We start from the raw sequence: 20532 nt of genomic DNA on the forward strand, positions 1-20532 counted from the left end.
TACAGTGACTGGTGAATGGTGAGTGATGACTAGTAACTATTTGATAGTTGGTATATTATCAAACTTAGGGCCCGTATTACAATAGTTGAACTCCGGTTAAACCACCGTTTAAACTATGATTGTAAAACGGGCCCTTAGTGAGTTGGTAATAAAATATATTAAATATATATTTAAATATAAAATAATATTAAGAAATAATAAGAAATAACTAATTAGTAAATACTTAATAGTTAGTACTTTAGTAGTTAATATTACAAATTATAATTATTTATAAATCAAGTATAGAATTCTCTAGATTTATCCACTACAGACTTTAAGTTAGGTATGGTATATATAATATGTATGTATTATGATTATCAACTTTCATTATTTATTAGATTGTTTCTACTATATACATTACTTTTTCAGTTCTTTAGAAAAAAAACCATTTTTTTTCATTCAATTTTTCAATTTTTTCAGGAAAAAACCAGTTTTTTTTCGTCAAAACCATTTTTCCGGAAATTTTAAATGAAACCAATTTTTCTCAATTTTTCCAAAAAAAACGGGAAAAAACCCGGGTTTTTTTTTCGGAAAACCTTTTTTTTCGGAAATTTTGATCCCTAGTTATATATATAAATAACATACAATTTAGCAATAATTTACAATAAAGAATAAAATTAACACACATTATTATTCAATTATAAAAATATAAATTTATATAATAATCCTTATATAATATATTATTGTACTATTAATTATTAAGTATAAAATTATGTAAATAATGAGTTATATTTATATTTACTTACATAATTACATGCCTATAATAATGTATAAATATCTATATTAACAATAAAGGATAGAACATTATTGATAGGTACATTATTATTTATTAATGATGATATACCTACAATGTCCTAGTATGATTATAACTTTGTAAATTGTAGATAATAGATATTATACTTTAAAACATGATAACTCCTATTACCCAAAAATATATGTATATAGTTATAATATATATAATTATAATATAATATTATGGTATACGTTTATAACCAACTCGTCATAAATTTCACCCACTTTCAAAATAAATCAAGTTTGACTGAATTCAGACAATTCGATAAAAAATATAATTTGCAGAATGTATGATTTAAAGTGGATTTACACTCAACTTTTTTTTTAAATTTCCACTAACAACAACTTATGAGGAACCTATTGTATTCAATTTTCAAGTTATTTAACCGATTAAACATTTTTTTATCGACAATAATTTTAAAAAAAACTATTGTAAATCAAAATTTTATTATGTCTATAACTAGATTAAAAAAATACCAAAATATTTTGAACATTTTCATTTATTAAAGTTGGAAAAATAGTCAAAATCAATTTTTTTCCTTAATTGTTGATTTGTTTTTCCTGACACTTTTGAAAAGTTCTGGGAATTTTTTTACTTTTAACCCACAAAAGTACCAACTAAATTCTCTTTTAATAATAACAAAAACGATGCTGAAGTAGAAACGCTAAGCATTTTTACTGCACCAAAATGGAATGACAAAAAAAAAATTAAAAACACATCATTGTAAAATCAATACATTCGTTACTCTACTCAAAATCTAAAATACCTACTTATATTTCTTCTCTAACTGATACTGTAACTTGTAAGTACATCATGCATAATTAATGTACTTGAAAGTTAAAATCTAATGTTAATAAATTACCTCCGAATTATCTGAACTTGAACTGATATTACAATAAAAATGTGAAGTTAATTTTACATTTTTTTTTCGGGGGGGGGGGGGTCAAATATTGTTTCCCTAGGGCACTATTGGTGGTCAGAACGACACTGGTGCTAGCTCTTTTTTTTAGTGAAAGTTGCACCACTTCACAACCAACACTGAACACTCTACAGAGAGCTTTATGTATTTGGATGACCCATACCGTCATCGGTCGTTGTCGATGATAATTATAATTTATAACCAAGACTTGGAAATTATGGGAGATAAAAAAGGAAAAATATGCACTAAAAAATTGTAAAATATGGATGAAAAATTTCAAATTTACAAACCATTTTGTGTTGTTATTAATCTGCAATAAAAGAAACATAAAATATGGAAAAATAAATATTATAATATATAATATTGTATAATATTTAAAATATGGCAGAAAACTGTTTGCCAGTTTGACATTTAAACTGATAAAAAAATATATTCTAAAAAGATAATAAATAAGAATAGTAGATTGATTGAGATTAAATGCATATCGCACTATTTTCGTTAATTTAATAGACAACTACGGTTTGCGACGATAACAAAAAAAAATGCCTACATTAAATTAATATTGCGTTTTATATTTCATATTATTATTAAAATACATAGCTTATGAAAAAAAAAAAAATTAAATATGCATAATATGTAAATGAAAATTAAGAAATATCCCTAAAATTGACAAAGTAGGTATGCAAAATATGCATTTAAAATTTTTGATTTTCAACACCATTGTATAGCTCAAATTTCTAGATTGGTGTGTTAATAAAAAATACATTAAGAGCATAGGTATAGAATAATATTATAAACTATTATAAATCTCTATAACTTCCAAGCCCTATTAATAAACATTTTCTTAGTAAATAGGAAGTACTAATAAGTAATTATATTTTCGTATAGTAAAATTATAAAGTATTTTACAGTCAATAACAAAAGGCATAAAACATAATGTCTCCAGTCAGAATCATTCTTCGTATACATTGATTTATCATTGAATTCAAATATAATACATTAGTACATCCATTACAACAACATACTGAATATCAGAGTCCACCTTTTTTTTTTTTGATTTTGTATTCAAAATATGCACTTTTATGCTGACTAAAATTTTGATATTTGAACCTAGACATGAAACAAATTTCTATCTTAGAATACATGAAATAAGAGAACTTTAAAAAATACACAATCTAAACTTACTGATAATTAAATATTATACTGATCAAATATCAAAAAATATTATTAAATTCCTTAATTCGAGTTCAGAAAGAACCTTGGCCGCAACCAGTTTTTGTCGGGCAGCGATTCAGGCAACACCCGTTTGTTGCCTCAACCAAGTAAACTATCTGTACACTTGCCACACCATTGTGCACAAGTTGGCAGCCAAGGCCTCTTCTAATATGAATAGAGTTTAGTAAAATGTAATTTTAATTATTGTCTTTTTACATTTCAGCCAAAATTGGATTATTTTATACAGCATTTTATTTAACACTTGTCGCTATGTTTGGAGTAGTTTTGTGGTTTTTCTTCCAAACTCTTGATCCACGTACTCCGACTAGACAACTTGAACATTCACTAATTGGAACAAACCCAGGTACTTTCATAAAATCTAAATTCTTTCATCCAAGTAGTAAAATATTAATATTATGTTGTGTATGTTTTTTGAAGGTTTGGGATTTAGACCTATGTCCAATGAAACTCATAGCACTTTAATTCATATAAATAGTAAATCTGTTCAAGATTATTCAGTGTGGACAGAAAGACTAGTCAAATTTTTAGATGGTAAAATTATTTTTTACTAAATATGTTCATTTATTGATTTTATTTTATTTTTAAATGGTTTAGTGTACAAAAAACCGGGTTTGACACCAGGAAGAGGTCAAAATATTGCAACTTGCAATTACGATAAACCTCCTGGAAAAGGAAAGGTCTGTGATATTGATGTGAAAGCATTCAATTCTTGCACAGAAGAAAATCGGTTCAATTTTCATCGTCAAGGACCTTGTATTTTTCTTAAACTAAATAAAGTAAGAAATCCAAAAGTTATAAGAGAAATTATATTGTTCAAATAATGTTTAGAAGTTGTTATTAACCTAAAGCTGGTTTATAGTAAAAATCCTTCATCTCATATTTTAATTATCTTTGGTTAAATATCTCAAATTCTCAATATTTTCTCATTAATCATTATCAATTAGTCCAGGCAGCATTTTGTGATGATAATATTATAATAATATTTTTAGAATACAAATTGCTGTTTGGGAGGTATTCAAATTTAAATATTTAATAAAATTAATTAATATTTGAATAATTAAAAAAAACTTATTCATAATTGTGAATTTTGTTTCTACTTTTTTGTGCATTTTGTTTATTCTTATTTAGTTATTAATGAAAAAACCTTGAAATAATCATGTATTCATGTGGGGGTACCAGTGCATGGCTATGGATGAAAATTATTGATTAATTTGAATCAATAATTGTTAGTTTAATAATAGGGTCTAACAGAGTTGATAAATTATATTTATCATGATATGGTTACCAACATTATTTGGGCATATGACATTTATAATTATCTATATATTTAATTGTATTAGCTAAATTTCCCAGCTTCCCCGTGTGCAGTTTATTTTTGTGGAAAATCTCATATAGTATTTATGCTGCTATATAGGTTTATCTTGGCTTGAGTGTACCACAGTTGACGGACAAATCGGCTTCTGTGTACAGAGCTTTGTAAATTAATTTGATATTGATGGGCAATCACAAGTCCGGTGGTCGGATTTAGCACTTGCTATATTTTTTAATGCGGTTTTAACTACCTCTCTAAAGTTAGTCTCATTTTTTACAGGCCCCCCCCTACATATATTTTTTTTTATACATAACATGCATAGAATATAGCTTTTTATTAATAATCAATAGTAAAAGTACTGTACATTGTACACAGCATAAAATACATATAATATTATAATTATTTTCAATTAAAAAAGCGTATTAAATGTTAAATTTTAATTCATATGCGACCCTAAATAATAAGTAGACAGCCTCCAGGTTGAGAAACGGTGTACTAAACTTTTCTGATATCTCTTAAAACAATCTCTGAGGTTTTTGTAAAATTCAATTGAATAGTTTTTGAGTATACAAGCTACACACAAACATTTGGTTATAAGACATAGTTTTTTTTATTCAAAGCCATAAGCGCAACAATTTAATGCATGTTTGTACCTGATATACAAAAAAAAGTTCAATTTACACCATAAATCACAAAGATATACATACATATCAAAAATACTTGTTTGACCACCTCTTTAAAATGTGTAGATCAGAAAATCATTTCCTATAGTACATTTAGATCAGTAGAGGAACAACAAGTTTTAAATTTCAAGTTCGTACGTTTTGTAGTTTTTGAGATGTAGCGATGAATAAGTGAGTAAGTGATATCTGGCTAATATAATTAAATATATAGATAATAATAATTTCAAGTTAATTTTCTTGTTACTAGTAGTTATACAACAACTGATTATAATTTTTCTTCAAATGAAAAAAATTATTCTGTTTTACACCAATACAATTTAATAATTTAAGTTAAATACTTAATCAAAAAAATTTTAAAATCATATTTTTTAGATTTATGGTTGGAATCCTATATTTTATGATAATCCAAATGACCTACCACATGATATGCCAAAAGGTTTGAAAGACCACATCAAAAAAATAACCAATCCAGAGGAGGTTAGTATTTTTAATATATACTTAAAATATCCGTGGATAACAAAAATCTTGCCTTATTAAAAAGCATATTTAATATGGGTTTTTTTTTAATAATAAAATAAAATAAAATAAAAATTACATAAATATCCCTTCTGATTTGTTTTCAGTTGAGAACTGTGTGGGTATCATGTGAAGGAGAAACTGTGTCTGACAAAGAACTCATTGGGCCGATGGCATATTGGCCCATTCCTGGATTTCCTGGCTACTTCTTCCCATTCGAAAACTCTGAAGGATACCTAAGCCCTTTGGTTGCAATTCATTTCAAAAGTCCAGCAAGTGAGTGTATTTATTTTGTATTTGTTTATATTACAAGACAATATTACTAATTTTAATATATTTTTTTATTTATTTGAATTTAGAAAGTATTGTAATCAACATTTTGTGCAAAGCCTGGGCAAAAAATATTGTTCATAAAAAAAATGGCATCAACAGAGGATCTGTGCATTTTGAATTGATGATGGATTAACATAGCTTCTACATATTTTATAATTTTTAGGTACAAAATTTGTGTTTAAACAATATAATAAGATTTTTTTGCATTAATTGAAAATTAGACATATTGTTTATTCCCTACAACGATGGTGTAACAAAATATCTTTGTTTAGAATTATTGAATATTTACATAGTTTTGATGGATAATAATCGTAAAATTACAACTTTTTGTTACAACATTGTTGCATCAACAAAGTATAAATTATTTATTTTTACATGTCAAACTATGCACATATCAGTTGGTTTTAATTATATTATTTCATTAGTTTTATTTTATATTTTTTATCATGACGTGTTTAAACTTTAATTTCGTTTTATAACCATGTTATATTTTATGATTCGTCCAATTTTTACCAATATTAAATATCATTAATTATTTTGTATCTTGTCATAATTCAAAAACCAATACATATTGAAGACTGATTTTTTAACAGGACATTTTTCGAACTAATAATAATTGTCATCCAATTTTCATAATATCGATGGTTAGAAGGTAAAAGGGCGTAAGCGCCAATTTCCAAATTGTTCAGAAGAGCCGAAAAACAGATATTTTCACATGAACTGTGTTACAACCTTAGAACATCGTATAACCCTTCGATTTGAGACTTAATATGATTTATAATGAGTTATTACGTATTTTGTATTGATTAATTGTTCATAATCATAATAATTTCGTGTATTTAAAGCCAATTTAAAAAAAATGACTCTTACGCCCCTTTTTTTTCTGATCCTGGCTCTTACACCCCAAAGATGTTCTATTGACTATAATGGCTTCTATAGTTTAATATTGTTATTTGTTTTATATTATTGATTAAATTCAATGAAGACAATTTTTTTTTAGAGTAGAATGTGTTTAACCATTCAAACAACTAAATAATGTCTACTTACAAATTAATATTTAAATCAATTTCGATTTCGTGTTTGAGATGTTAGACGGTTTCTGGTACCTAATACCTATTCAGTTTTAGTGTTTTAAAACGAACCGAACGTTCATTGTATTATCATGCTGCTTTATGCTTTTTATAGTGCTGACAAAACCACTAACAAAAATGTTAAATTGATGTAAGCGTCAAAAATGACACTTACGTCTTATCAAATTTCCTTGAATGGCGTTTACGTCTTTTATTTGGCGTTTACACCCAGTTTTTTCATTCCCACCAATTCTATGGCGTTTACGACCACATATTAAAACATCGATTCTTGGATATATACAAATGATAGCAATGTTTAGGTTCAATTAAACGATGTCTAATAATGCCGTTTACAACAATATGTAAAAACATAGATTTTGAAAAAAGTGTCGCTTACGTCTTTTTACCTTCTAACCATCGATATGTAATGATGTGATTTTTTTTTAAATTGCATATGTGTTGCCAAATTATAAATATTCTAATGTGTGCTAAAATAATAATGTACAATTTGTGTTCAATAAGTCTACAAGTTAGACAATTATTATGATCTGATTCTATTAAATTATGTTTTTCTAAATAGTGTTAGAATTAAAATTTTTCAATGCATGGAAATAATATAAATAATTTAAATGCAGCAAAGTTTTTTTTTACAATGGTAGTTACTGCCATGATCAATCTGAAACAATATGTTTTATTGTGTCTAAATATGTTATAGTAATATAAATTAATGAAAAATACTTGATAATAAAAAATAATTGTATTGTGTTAATACATAATAGCATATAATACAATGTTTAGTAGTTAAATATTCTGATTCACATAAACATGCTAATTTTACGATTTAATATTCACTTTTATTGAGGTTTACGATTAAACTATTATTATTGTATTACTCATTGAAAAAACAATAATTATGTTAAAACTATTCAGTATTAAATATTTAAATATTATTATATACTTTAAAATACTTATAATTATTAATTATTCCACATTATTATGTTAAATTTACATGTGAACCACTTTTATAATGTATTATTAATATTTAAGATTACTACATTTTGTTAGTATTACCCAGTTATATTTTTTTACGTACATGTATACTATACTATACTCAATAAATGATAATTGATTTTAAATATTTTATTAATATTATTTGATAAAATTTTACCATCATTCATCATTGTTGTTTTATATTAAAAGGATGTGTCAGCACACTGTTTTCTTTCTCTAGCTGACAAGCAACATACAAAACAACACATTCACATGATAATCATTTTTTTTTTTATGTTTTTGAGTAATCTTATAGTAAAACTCTCCATACTAAAAATTAGTGAATAATATTTTTGAGGGTTTATGTCATATCGATTTGTCTTAATAATATCCTAAAACAATTAAATATCCATTCAAATTTACAACAATGTAGTTTTACTTTTAAACTTCAATACAAAGTCAATTAATAACAAAATATAACACTGATATGTCACTCTCAAAAATATTATCTTCTATATTTTTTGTAATTGGTGATTTTACTCAAGATAACTAAAAAATAATAAAACTCAATTTTTATTTAAATGGTTGTGTATATGTGTGTCTAAGGGAGAAAACAAATATTTACACCAAGTTAAAAACTATTTATCACAACAAATTATATGAAAATTTTTTTTGATTGGTTACCCATAAGGTCATAAATCATCAGGCAGAATAAGTCAGTGCAACACTGATGATATTCTACATTTATTGTTTAGTTTTATTAAAATGTAAAATAGCTAACTGCAGTGGCATATTTATGGGGGAGATTAGAAAGATACATCTTCCCCAATAGCCTCTTTTTTTTTTTGTCAATTTGTAAATTATGTACTTTGTTAACAATATATATATATATATATCTTTTTGTAAAGGAATTCAATGATGGATAAATCTTTTTTTTTTAAATAATTTGGCACTATCATCAAACAATAGAATATTAGAGTGTTTTATAACTGATTGAATACAATTTATAAATAATAAAAACAATGTTGGTGAAAGATGGTTGACCTGCGGACACCTAAGAGAACATGTATTAGATTTGGTTAAAAAATAAATAAGCCAAAACAATAATGGGTCGCAAAACCCAAACATTTTCAATAATTTATTTATTAGTAACAAATGGTCAACACTATAGAGTGCTTTATTGATATCGGTGAAAATTTTATCCATTTGGAATCCAGCTGAATACTGTTGTAATTATTGAAAATAGGCATAGTTTTTATAGTTGAACATCCTTTACGGAAACTATATGTCGTACAGTTGATAAAATTGTTTATGATAATAGATATTTTTTTTATTTATTTATTTTAAAAGTAGTTCTTACAAAGGGAGTTTCTGTTTCTGCTAAAATGAAAAAAAAGGTTTGATTTTCGTTCATGTTAAATCTAGTTCTTTTAAATTTTAAATTATATACCACTAGAAGATGGTTCTCGTTAACCCTTTACAATTTTTCAGTTTTTTTATCAGTTGGATAAATTTAGTCTTATGCATCTATTATACTAGTCTATCTTATAATAATTGTACTATTATAATTATAACTTACAATAGTTTTTTCACAGGTACTGTTTTTAAGAATTTCAGGGACCCCTCTTATTATATAATAAATAATAATGATGATTTCTTAAAACTGAATTGTATTATGTTTTATTAATTTTTTCAAATATAAATACATATTTTAATATTTAGTTGATACAAATAGTTATTAAAAATACATTTAATATATGTTTGAACAAAGATGATAAAAAATTTAAAAAAAAAAAAGAATACAACTTATTTATTAAGGTACTAAAAGTCCACTCGACTACTTAAATTAAGTAAGTATATATCTTATAACTCACGGATGTAAAAAATATCAAAAATGATCAATGTATATGAATAGTTTTTTGTAACTTAATATAATGAAAATATTTTGTTTTTATAAGCATTCTAATTATTAAAAAGAAAAGAAATTCATAACTTAATATAAAACTATTCTTATCATATTTTGAACATTTTTTCCTTTACTTATCCTTCAATCCGTCTACATCACTGTCAATAACGTTTACCTGAAGTGGTTGCAAATCATCTTGGTCAAGTGAGCTAGTGGTAGTAGGAGAGGCGTACATTGCACTATTTCCTTGTTGTTGATTATTAGTAGTTTGACTACTAGCAGTCTTCGAGTTCGCAGATCGGATTTCAGCCATAACCTATTTAAACACAATTATTAGTCTTGTACTTAAGTTAAAATATTTGGTGTATTTAATTTATATCAAATTGTCAACAATAGTAAATTTAAGTTCGAGTTTGTAGTCATACATAAAATGAATAAATCAATATATATATTTAAGGTAGGTACCCGATCATACAAATCTTGAAAATCTGAAAGTTGGTCTCTCAAGGATCTGTTTTCCTCTATTAATGAGTGAATTTGGACTTTCAATTTCAACATTTTTTTAGGATCCTTCTAAAAATGGATATAGGATAATTAATATAAAGATTTAAATAGTGAAAATATTGTGATAATGATTAACTTGCGTCATCAAAATTGATGTCGTCTGTGAATGCTGTTTGATTTTGCAATAGTTGTTTTTCAAGTGCAGCAAGTTTCTTGTAAATTGATACACGGAATCTGTTTGTAATTTCTTCTGAAGATGTAGATAAAATTTCATATTATTAATAACAAATTTAGTATTTATGAGAAAAAAATGTACAATAATCATACATTTCTTTAAACATAATTTATTCATATATATTTATTTATATTTAAATAAATTAACATAACTGGCTGTTGTACATTTTAAAATCTATTAATGAAACAGTCTTTCAGTTAAACATTTTCTTAAGATAAAATTAATTGGTAATTGAATTAAATTAACAATATTAAAATTTGGTAGAAATAGCTTTTTTGTATTATTCACATGCAAACTGAATTTTTAAATTTTTAATTTTTATATAGGTACTTAAATAACTACTGAATTGTTTATAAGACATTTCTATTTAATCGTTGGATATAATCCTAATAATAAATAATTATAAAATATATAGTGTACAATAGTAAAAAACACAGTTTATCTATATGCATTTATACAGGTAGTATCTATGGAAACCGACAAAATCGTTAATTTTAATTGTACTGAAATTTTTTTTATAATAATTATTTGTTGATATTATAAACATTAAAACATAATATTATACATACTTTACAAGTCCTAGAACATAGCAATAAGTATTTTTTTATTAGAAAAAATATATATTTTGGCTAGTGTTGGAATATAGCCTATAATAATAATAAATAGGGCACGGATTTCAATAAAACTTTTTTTAGAATTTCTTACGCAGTAATTTCAAAGCTACAAATGTGTTTGACACATGTTGTTCTAACCATAAATTTTTTATTAGGGCATTTGTTGACGTTTTTAATGCATTTTTTTTTAATTCTTTAGGACATTTTTGTCCTATTTCTCATATTATGACTAAAAAAATTGACTTCATTGAAAATGAGTAGGTACTAAGTATTAACGTATATAAAATATAAATATAAATGTACTGATATTACACAAATATATATATAATAAACATGTATAAAATATGTGAAACGAATAAATAAGATATAATATTTGAATGTATACAGTCTAATAATAATAAGTAATAAGTAATAAATTATTTTCATTTTTAACTTAACATCAGGTAATCCGGTTTTAAATTAGACAAGGGTTAAATTTATCATTACATCACAACATTTATGTCGTCGATATGATTGCATACATACAACTGAACAACTTTTATCGGAGTATTTTCTTATTGAGCGATAATATTATATCATTTTTTTATATTTATAATATTATTAATGTACCTATACAATCTTACATAATAATTTGAAATTATTTAATATAATATATAATATATATATATTAATTTATAGTATATTTTTTGGGCATTTTTTAGAGTTTTTAGGTCAAATATGTATTTTTTAATAAGGCATTTTTTGGTATTTTGTAGGGAATTTATATCCGAGCCCTAATAATAAATAATAATAAGTATCTAAGTATGCCTTATGTAGGGGCGTATTTATTAGGGTGTAACAGAGCCCCCTCCCCAGAAAGTCAAAATGTCAGGAATTTTTTTGAAAATTAAATGTTTTATATTAATTTGTGTATATACATACAATGTAATTTGATTAAGCTCCATGTTTAAAAAATAATGATTTTTTTTCGATATGTTAAACCTTGTACAGTTGTACATACATGTATATAACATATTATTCATTATTTCGATCCCCCCCCCCCCGCCACCGACGAAATAAACTTAAGATACGACGAATATAATATATAGTGCATTAGTATGCAATATGCAAATTGCCTGTATAGCAGATTGTACTGCAACTCTTCGAAACTCAACAACATTTGTTGTTGTAGGTACTCGTTTAAGACACCTCTTGTCTTACCTCTTGATGGTTCCGACGAGCCTACCATCAATCGCTGTTTCTTGGTCATTTCAAGCAACATATCGTTGGTGTCGTTGAGCCTCTTATTGTTCTTTTCCAATTTGGACTGCTGCTGTTCGAGTTGTTCAAATGCTTTGCTCATGGTGGTGGACAGCTATAAATAATAATAGTATAATATTTTAAACATCTGTTAGTTAGTCACGTAATTAATTAGTAGTATACGATTATACAGGTAATATTTAATGCAGGTAATCGAGTATATAAAGTTGGCTAAAATATAAAAAACATGTAGGTATTTAACGATTGAAATACACTCGACTCACATCCTTGAGTGTTTCAAAATTTTTCTCTATCTCATTAGAGTTGGACATGATGTTGTCGCCGCGCGAATATTTTACTCGTATGATTTCTAACTTTACAAATGTGTATAATATTTTTTCACGCTAGCTATTATTCAATAATAAAATACACGGCTGACTATAATATATTTTATTAGCAAGAAAATAATAATATTAGGCTGACGGGATACCTATATGAAATAAAATACTGTTGCAACTGCACTGCCTGTTAGATATTATACTATACCTACAATATGCCTATGCACCGCGTACGTCTACCCGAAACCGTCGCACGAACGATAATAACGAAAATTATAATATATACAATGTTCGAGGCGGCCGTAGTAGGTACGTTACATAGGCCTAAGCAGTAAGCATATATTATTATTATTTGAAAACATTTCATGGTTTTTTCCCCTCCGTGCACCTACCCACCGCACAGTTCAAATATTCGTCTGTTGCCCGCGCTGTAGATACCGCTATTATAACGCAGTATACCTATAGACGTATTATAGACATCTATACTCCTCTCGCCGCACGCCGAATACCGCGTCCCCTCACCGCACTCCGGTCCCCTACCCAACATGCACGTGCCCCGCCGTGCAGTGACCGTTCTATAATATTATTTTGAATTAAACAATAGTTGGTGCATAAAAACTCACTGCCATATTATACCTATGAATAATATTACATAGTATATACACGCGCGCGTTTTAAGTTATAACCGTGCAGCTATATAGGCATATAGCAATAGACGGGATATAGATATATTATAGTCATATAGACGAAACTGTATACGAACGCGCGAGTACATATTATTATAATATACATGCTGCACGTAGCTATCCAGTGACGGACGTAATCCCCGCCCCTCATACTCTCCAACTATGTTGGCATCGTGTATAATTCTTCGATTTCGAACCCGCCAGATGAGCCCGCAGGAGGTGTAAAAATTTGTTTTTTAAATTATATAATATATTCACTTTAAAAATCGATTGCATCATAACATAATGTTATATACATGTACAGCAATAGTATGCTATATAAAACTGTTCAACTGTAACTGATAATTATTATTTGTTGGTAAATAGGTACTATGGAATGGGTTATTCATATTCTTAAACAATATAATATAATAGTACCATAATATTGGTAGGTACGCATTCAGCATTTAACGTTGAAGTAGTCGTGTTATTTGACTTTGGGTCCTGGGTGCCATTTAAAAGTTGACAATTAAATGTATTGCTGAGTATTAATAAGTTAAAAACTTTAAGTTAAGTAATTTTTAACTAAGTTACATAACGAGATACTTTTTTTTTAAAAGTAAATTGACGAGTTTTATTTTTATCCGTAATATGAAGTAGGTAAACTATGAGTTAATTAATTTTATTGTCAAGTTAAGTAAATGTTTTTTCATGTGTAAACCCCGCATATATTTAAAACATATTTTGTTTTGTAAATTGAAAAAAAAGAGTATAGGTACAGTGAAACGGTTGCTGGATCGCTACAAATTCGAATCACAACCTAACGAGTTCAAAATTAAAATTATAGTAATTAAAATTTGTTATTTTTAGTTATTAAAAAAATTTTATTTTACTGCATAATAACTTTTTTTAAAAACAATAGTGATCAAAATAACGTATATAAAATATAAATATAAATGTACTTACACAAAATATGTGCAACGAATAAATAAGGTATAATATTTGAATGTATTCAGTCTAGTAATTATAAGTTATAAGTAATAACTAAATTCGGTCGAATAATATGATTATTATTATTCATTATCGTCGTCCGTGATATACGTATATTGCAACGCTGTGCTCCCGTCGTTCATCGGGTCATGAGTCATGACAAGTATTACTTGTCTGTGCGTAGCGTTAGTGCGTTACGCATATTGCATATTATAATATTGTACATAAGTACCTGTTTATCATTCACATCGATTTTCTCCATGTATTATTGATCGGTATTATATATATATATATTGTATATAGTATTGTTGATATCGTTATTATGTATGGTTGAAATATTAAAACGAGGTACAATACGAATGCCTACGGGTTGCGGCAGCCTATACGTATAAATGTACAATTTTATAATATTGTATGTATATAGGTATGTAACGGCTGTCTACAGTGTCGAGACGCGATTGTAGCTGAAAATCAGTTCAGTGGATACCAAATAATTATAATCATAGGCGTGTTTACGGGTATGGCCAACCTGGCCATGGCCAGACCTGTGAAATTAACTGCCCTCCATTATGGCCATATAAGCCAACCTATGCAGTAAGTACGGAAACTTGTAATTGTACTAAAATGTAATATCAACAAAATAAAGGATCAACAATTTTTATTATAGATTCTGAGTGGAGCGATGAATGTATTGATTTTACAATCATAAGCGTGCGCACGGGGTAGTCATGGTATGCACTTGACTACTCTGCGAACTCCTCCCGGCCACTCTAAATATTCAATATTATTATTATTATAATTGATAGTCAATCATAAAATAATTTTTTACCACGGTAAATGTAGTTAAATGAGGTTACCCATCCAAATTAGTTTTTGTAACTTAGGTGTGAATATGAATATTATATTTACGTAATATATTTGTGTGTTAATGTATTTATGTATGACTACCCTGCCAGAAATTCTGCGCCCGCTTATGTTTACAATAATATATTTTAAAAATTTTTTTTTTTGTGTCTGTATATAAACGAAAAGTAGTTGAAATAATGCTTCAACTTCAGTATCTTGTTTGATTCTAGCTGGTACATTTTAAAGTCAAAATTTAAAATTCCCAGTAATTTTTAAAAACGCCGAGAAAAACAAAAAAATTTTAAGGAAAACCGGGAATTCTTATGCAAAATCAGTTTTTGATAAAAACAATTTTGGATTTTGGTGCAACTCTAAAACAAATAACCGTAGATACATGAAATTTTCACTGGTTGTTAATATTAGCATTTTCTTTACACGATAACATTTTGAAAATATTTTGATTTTTTTTTAGCTGCTTACGAACATTATCAGTTTTAATTTTTTGTTAGGTCAAAAAAGCATTAAAATATAGTACAAGGCTGCAGATATATTGTTACAATAGTAGTTGAAAAATAGTAAAAATACCTACACAGGCAAAATTCTTATATTTTTTATAAGCATTTAAAGTTCGATTTCTGACAACATTTGACAAATTTATAATTTAAAAAGGATTTTGTTAAAAATGTTTGTTAAAAATGTATAAAAAATGTTCAACTTTTATAGCTAAGGATTGAACATTTAAAACAATGCTCCGCGTAAGTAGGTTAATCTGTTACCAAAAAATATCAAATATAATATAAAAATGCAGTTTTTTTTATAGTTTTTTTATGATCAATTTTAGAAAAAGTTACATAATATTGTCAAATAACCAAGAATAACGAATTTAGTTATTTTGTTGTATTATAATTTATAATATTAATTCAACTTACCGGTTACCGTATTAATAAGTATAATAACAATGTAAATCTAATATAAATTATCCACACTGACAAACCGTCACCGCTAAGAATCGTTTTTCGTATACAATGTAATTATATCATTGAATTCAAATTTAATACCATCCATTATACAGTAACCCACTTGTCATCTACTGCACAGCAGAGTTACATCCACTTAACCACCTATTTTTATATACATTTTTGTCTTGGCCATACCTGCGAACGAATCCTAGACACGTCTATGATTATAATCTGAACCTGTATTATGCTAACACGCTCTCCTCTGAAATTACCAATAACTCTTTGTCTCCTTCGAGGACAACACAATTATTATAATAATTAATAATATCAACAATATTTATTATTAACATTTATTACTATTTTGAATACTTAAGACGAAATATAAGAAAAAGTATTAAAATATTTTATAAACTTTACATATTTGTTACCAAAAAGAAACTTCAAAAATATTTAAGCCTGTAAGTGGATGGCACTCTGCTGTACTGTAGGTTGCAAATGGGTCATTGTTATGGATGGTGTTAAATTTGAATTCAATGATACAATGTCATTGTATGCGAAAAACGATTCAGAACGGAGACGGTTTGTTAAACAAGGATATTTTATATTATTATTATTATTATTAATAATACGGTAGCCGGTAAGTTGAATTAATATTAATTGTATTTAATAATATACTTGAGAAGTCTCAAGTACGCACGAATAATATTTTTAAAATATCAAACAAAAATAAAATCATTCTTCTTCGATTAAACATCTAATTTTGTCCAAATTTGAAAATAAAATAACTATAAAAAATGTTATTTTTATATTTTTTGGTTACAGAATAAGCTACTTACGTGGAACCTAGTTTTAAATTTTCAATCCTTAGATATAAAAGTTAAACATTTTTAACATTTTTAACAACAAAATCATTTTTAAATTTTAAATTTGATACATTTTGTCAAAATTCGAACTTTACACCGCTTATAAAAACAAATTGTGCATAGGTATGTGTTTTTAATATATTTCAACTGCTATCCGCTGTTGTAACAATATATCAGGAGTCTTGTATTAAATTTGCACGCGTTTTGACCCGACAAAATCAATTTTATTGATATTTATAGAAAAAAAAACAAAAAAATTGGAAACTGAAAATGTCCGTAAACAGATCAAAACAAGTCAAAATATTTTGAAAATGTTAAAGTGTATATAGAAAATGATAACAAAATGTTCATGTATCAATGGTAATTTCTTTTAGAATTACACCAAAAACCAAAATCGATCTTCTTGAAACCCAATTTTGCGTAAAAACGGGTTTTCCTTAATTTTTCTTTTGTTTTTCACGGCGCTTTTGAAAACTTCTAGGAAATTTTTACTTTTGACCCCAAAGGCCAAAGTACCAACTATTTTCATTTTCCTATCAGAAAAGATACTGTTGAAGAAAATCTATGCATTTTTACTGTCCTAAAAGGTGATGACAGACACAAAAAAAAGTATAACTATTAACTATACTAATATATACATATATTCCCACACATCATTTGGGAAATCATAATATTTTGTGAATATTTTCAAGTGCTTGAATAATGAGTATTTGACTAATAATATTTTATAAATATTTTCTTTTCTTTATAACAAAATATTAAACTATATTATGATTGCATAAAAATTTTGACTTAATATTTTTATAAAGTTTCCATAAAAATATTTTTACAACTATTATTTTCCCGAAAATATTTTTACCATAGGTAGTTAAGAAAAATGTTTATGCTGTGTGGGTTACTAAGTATATAATAATTGATAATATTATTGTGAATAAAGTAATTTATTTACCTGTTTATATGCAACCTTGTTTTTAATTTTTAATTCTTAGCTATAAAGGTTGAACATTTTATAAATTTTAACTACAAAATAATTTGCACATTTTTGTGATATTTACGTATTTTGTCAAAATTTGAACTTTAGATGCTTATAAAAAAATGTGCTTATGTATTTTTAATATTTTAAAACTGCCATTGTAGTAATTTATTAGGAGATTTGAATTAAATTTTCAATCTTCTTGACCCAACGAATAAAATTTAGTTGATATTTAGGTATAAAAAAAAAAAACTAAAAAATTGGAAATTGAATATGTTCGTAAACATGCTCTACTCAGAATCTAAAATTATGAAAATTTTATAATTTTTCATATTAATTTTTTATCAAATAAATCCCGTGATATAATATAGTTAGAGTGTATTTTACCTACATAATTATATTTAAAACTGTATACTTGTACCACCATTTACCCATTTTAATATTAGCTTTAGATATACTATTAAGAGGACGCTATTTGCTGTCTCTGTCTTAAGCACGTACGACCTGCTACCTGCAGGGGCAGTTTTAGATTTCAAATTTCGTATGGGCATAAATATAATATATTTATAACTTATAAATATATTATATTTATAATAGCTTACTTATAAATTATAAGTAAGCTATAACTGCTAGGCCAACCTAAACTCCCTAACCTCAATATTCTTTTTGCCTTACAGTTCAAATATGAATACCAAAAAAGTATAGCTTATTATACTTATTTATTAGAGTGAATTGACCTATTACCAAACTTTTAGGTAAGAACATTATCTGTTTCTTTTAATTAGTTTTGTACGATAGTTTAATTTTTAAGTGACTTATGAGTATGTAAAATATTAATATTTAAAAATAATCATAATAATTCACTTAAAAATTAAAATATCGTAAAAAATCAAGGAGAGAACACAGCAAATGTTCATACCTAGATATGTAATAATAGGTCAATTCACTCTAATATCAAAACGAACAGCACACTATTGAAACGGGTGAACGTAAATTTGGTATGTCGTACGGGTGTAAGACGGAGACAAAATATGCGGAGAAATCTTTTTTAAAAAATACATATAAAATTAAATTTTCCAAGAAACTTTAAAATGTCAAGCTTACATCTCTACGCACACCTACCATATATTATTACCAAAATGTTGGTAAATGGAATCTATTCGTTGAAATTAAAATGTTGAAAACCTGTTTATAATCCACAAATATATATAGTTTAATGTAAAAATTATAATACTCACATCCTATAGCATAAGATGGCGAACCTATGACAAGCGCACGCTATTTTAGTTTTACACTCAACTTGTTTTTCATCGTTCAAGCTATGGATGAAGGAATTTTTAAGTTTAAAAAAATGGTCATCAAATTAGTTGACACACAGAGCAAATAAAATCCAACCAACATTTTTATTTGACACACGGGTACAGAAAGGTTCGCCATCCCTGTCCTATAGGCTATATTAATATATAATATAACCCTTACTATTTCAATATCGAAACGGGTAACAACGATGAGTGGCCTACTGCAGAGTATAATAATATGTACATCAACATTATACAATGAGTTTAAAACATTTAAAAAAGGCAGTTTTCTTTCCTCTCTAGGTAGTAGGTAGACACTAGGTACTTAAGAGGACACCACACCTGCATGTGTTGTATCCGTCTTCAAGTGCGTAATAAAGCAAATTTACGCTCAGCACATCACGTTTAGCTCCGTTAGTTTAAAAATTAAAATTAATCGATCTATTATGAAAATTGATGGTTAGAACATTATCTGTGTTCGTATGTTGGTTTTTTACGATATTTCAATTTTTAGCAAGTTATGCGTATATAACATAGTGTAATGATTATAACTCACTTAAAAACTTAAAAATCGTAAAAAACCAACATATGAACACAGATATTGTTCTTACTATCAAGTTTCATAATAGGTTAATTCACTCATTACAATGTTTAAGCTAACAGAGCTAAACGTGATCTGCCGAGTGTAAATTTGCCATGTTACGCACTTGTAAGTTGTAAGACGGAGACAACACATGCAGGTGTAGGCGCCCTTATATAATAAAATGTCTGAATTTTGCTTTTTGCATGTTATTAACTTTTGATTTTTAAAAGGTGATTTGGAATTTTCACAAAATATTCATAATATTATTATTTATTGATTTTGTGTTATTTCTATAAAATAAATATATAAATACATTAGGTATATCTATATGACTATATAATATATATTTGAAATTATCAATGTTTTTAGTTTTCTATTGATCAATACAATTTTTATTTGAGGTTTTTTTGTAAGCTCAGTTAAAATTTTTACAAAATTTAACAAAATTAGAATAAGTTGCAAACTATTTCGTAGTTTGATATTCATACAATTTGTATTGTATCATCTAACAGGTTACTAAGTTTGATTTGATATGATTGATATTATTCATCATTTATCATAAGTTTGATTACTGGAAATTAAAAAAAAAAGTTTGGTGTAGTCAGAACAATAATTTTTTATAGATAAT

General features: G+C 26.4%; 2 protein-coding genes across 3 annotated transcripts in view; one reads left to right on the forward strand and one right to left on the reverse strand.

Annotated features, from left to right (window-relative positions):
- The window catches only part of LOC100168770 (sodium/potassium-transporting ATPase subunit beta-2), a 10422-nt gene extending 2383 nt beyond the window's left edge, over positions 1-8039 (forward strand). The window contains exons 2-7 of the mRNA XM_001942702.5: positions 3190-3330; positions 3405-3518; positions 3582-3763; positions 5355-5459; positions 5606-5774; positions 5858-8039. Coding sequence (XP_001942737.1) covers positions 3190-3330; positions 3405-3518; positions 3582-3763; positions 5355-5459; positions 5606-5774; positions 5858-5964 — 818 coding nt within the window. The 3' untranslated portion in view covers positions 5965-8039. The remainder of the gene's footprint in view (positions 1-3189; positions 3331-3404; positions 3519-3581; positions 3764-5354; positions 5460-5605; positions 5775-5857) is intronic.
- A 1505-nt stretch (positions 8040-9544) lies between these two features.
- The window catches only part of LOC100164688, a 13015-nt gene continuing 2027 nt past the window's right edge, over positions 9545-20532 (reverse strand). Inside the window, exons 1-5 of one of the 2 annotated variants that reach the window (XM_001942550.3) lie at positions 12674-13060; positions 12351-12504; positions 10442-10551; positions 10263-10370; positions 9545-10113 (exon numbers count right to left, since the gene is read on the reverse strand). In XM_001942550.3, coding sequence (XP_001942585.3) covers positions 9928-10113; positions 10263-10370; positions 10442-10551; positions 12351-12504; positions 12674-12721 — 606 coding nt within the window. In that variant the 5' untranslated portion in view covers positions 12722-13060 and the 3' untranslated portion in view covers positions 9545-9927. Of the gene's footprint in view, positions 10114-10262; positions 10371-10441; positions 10552-12350; positions 12505-12673; positions 13061-20532 lie in introns of those variants that run through there. The other variant, XM_008190568.3, reaches the window with a different exon arrangement.

Source organism: Acyrthosiphon pisum, chromosome X, assembly GCF_005508785.2.
Source record: "Acyrthosiphon pisum isolate AL4f chromosome X, pea_aphid_22Mar2018_4r6ur, whole genome shotgun sequence".
NCBI classification, from domain to species: domain Eukaryota; kingdom Metazoa; phylum Arthropoda; class Insecta; order Hemiptera; family Aphididae; genus Acyrthosiphon; species Acyrthosiphon pisum.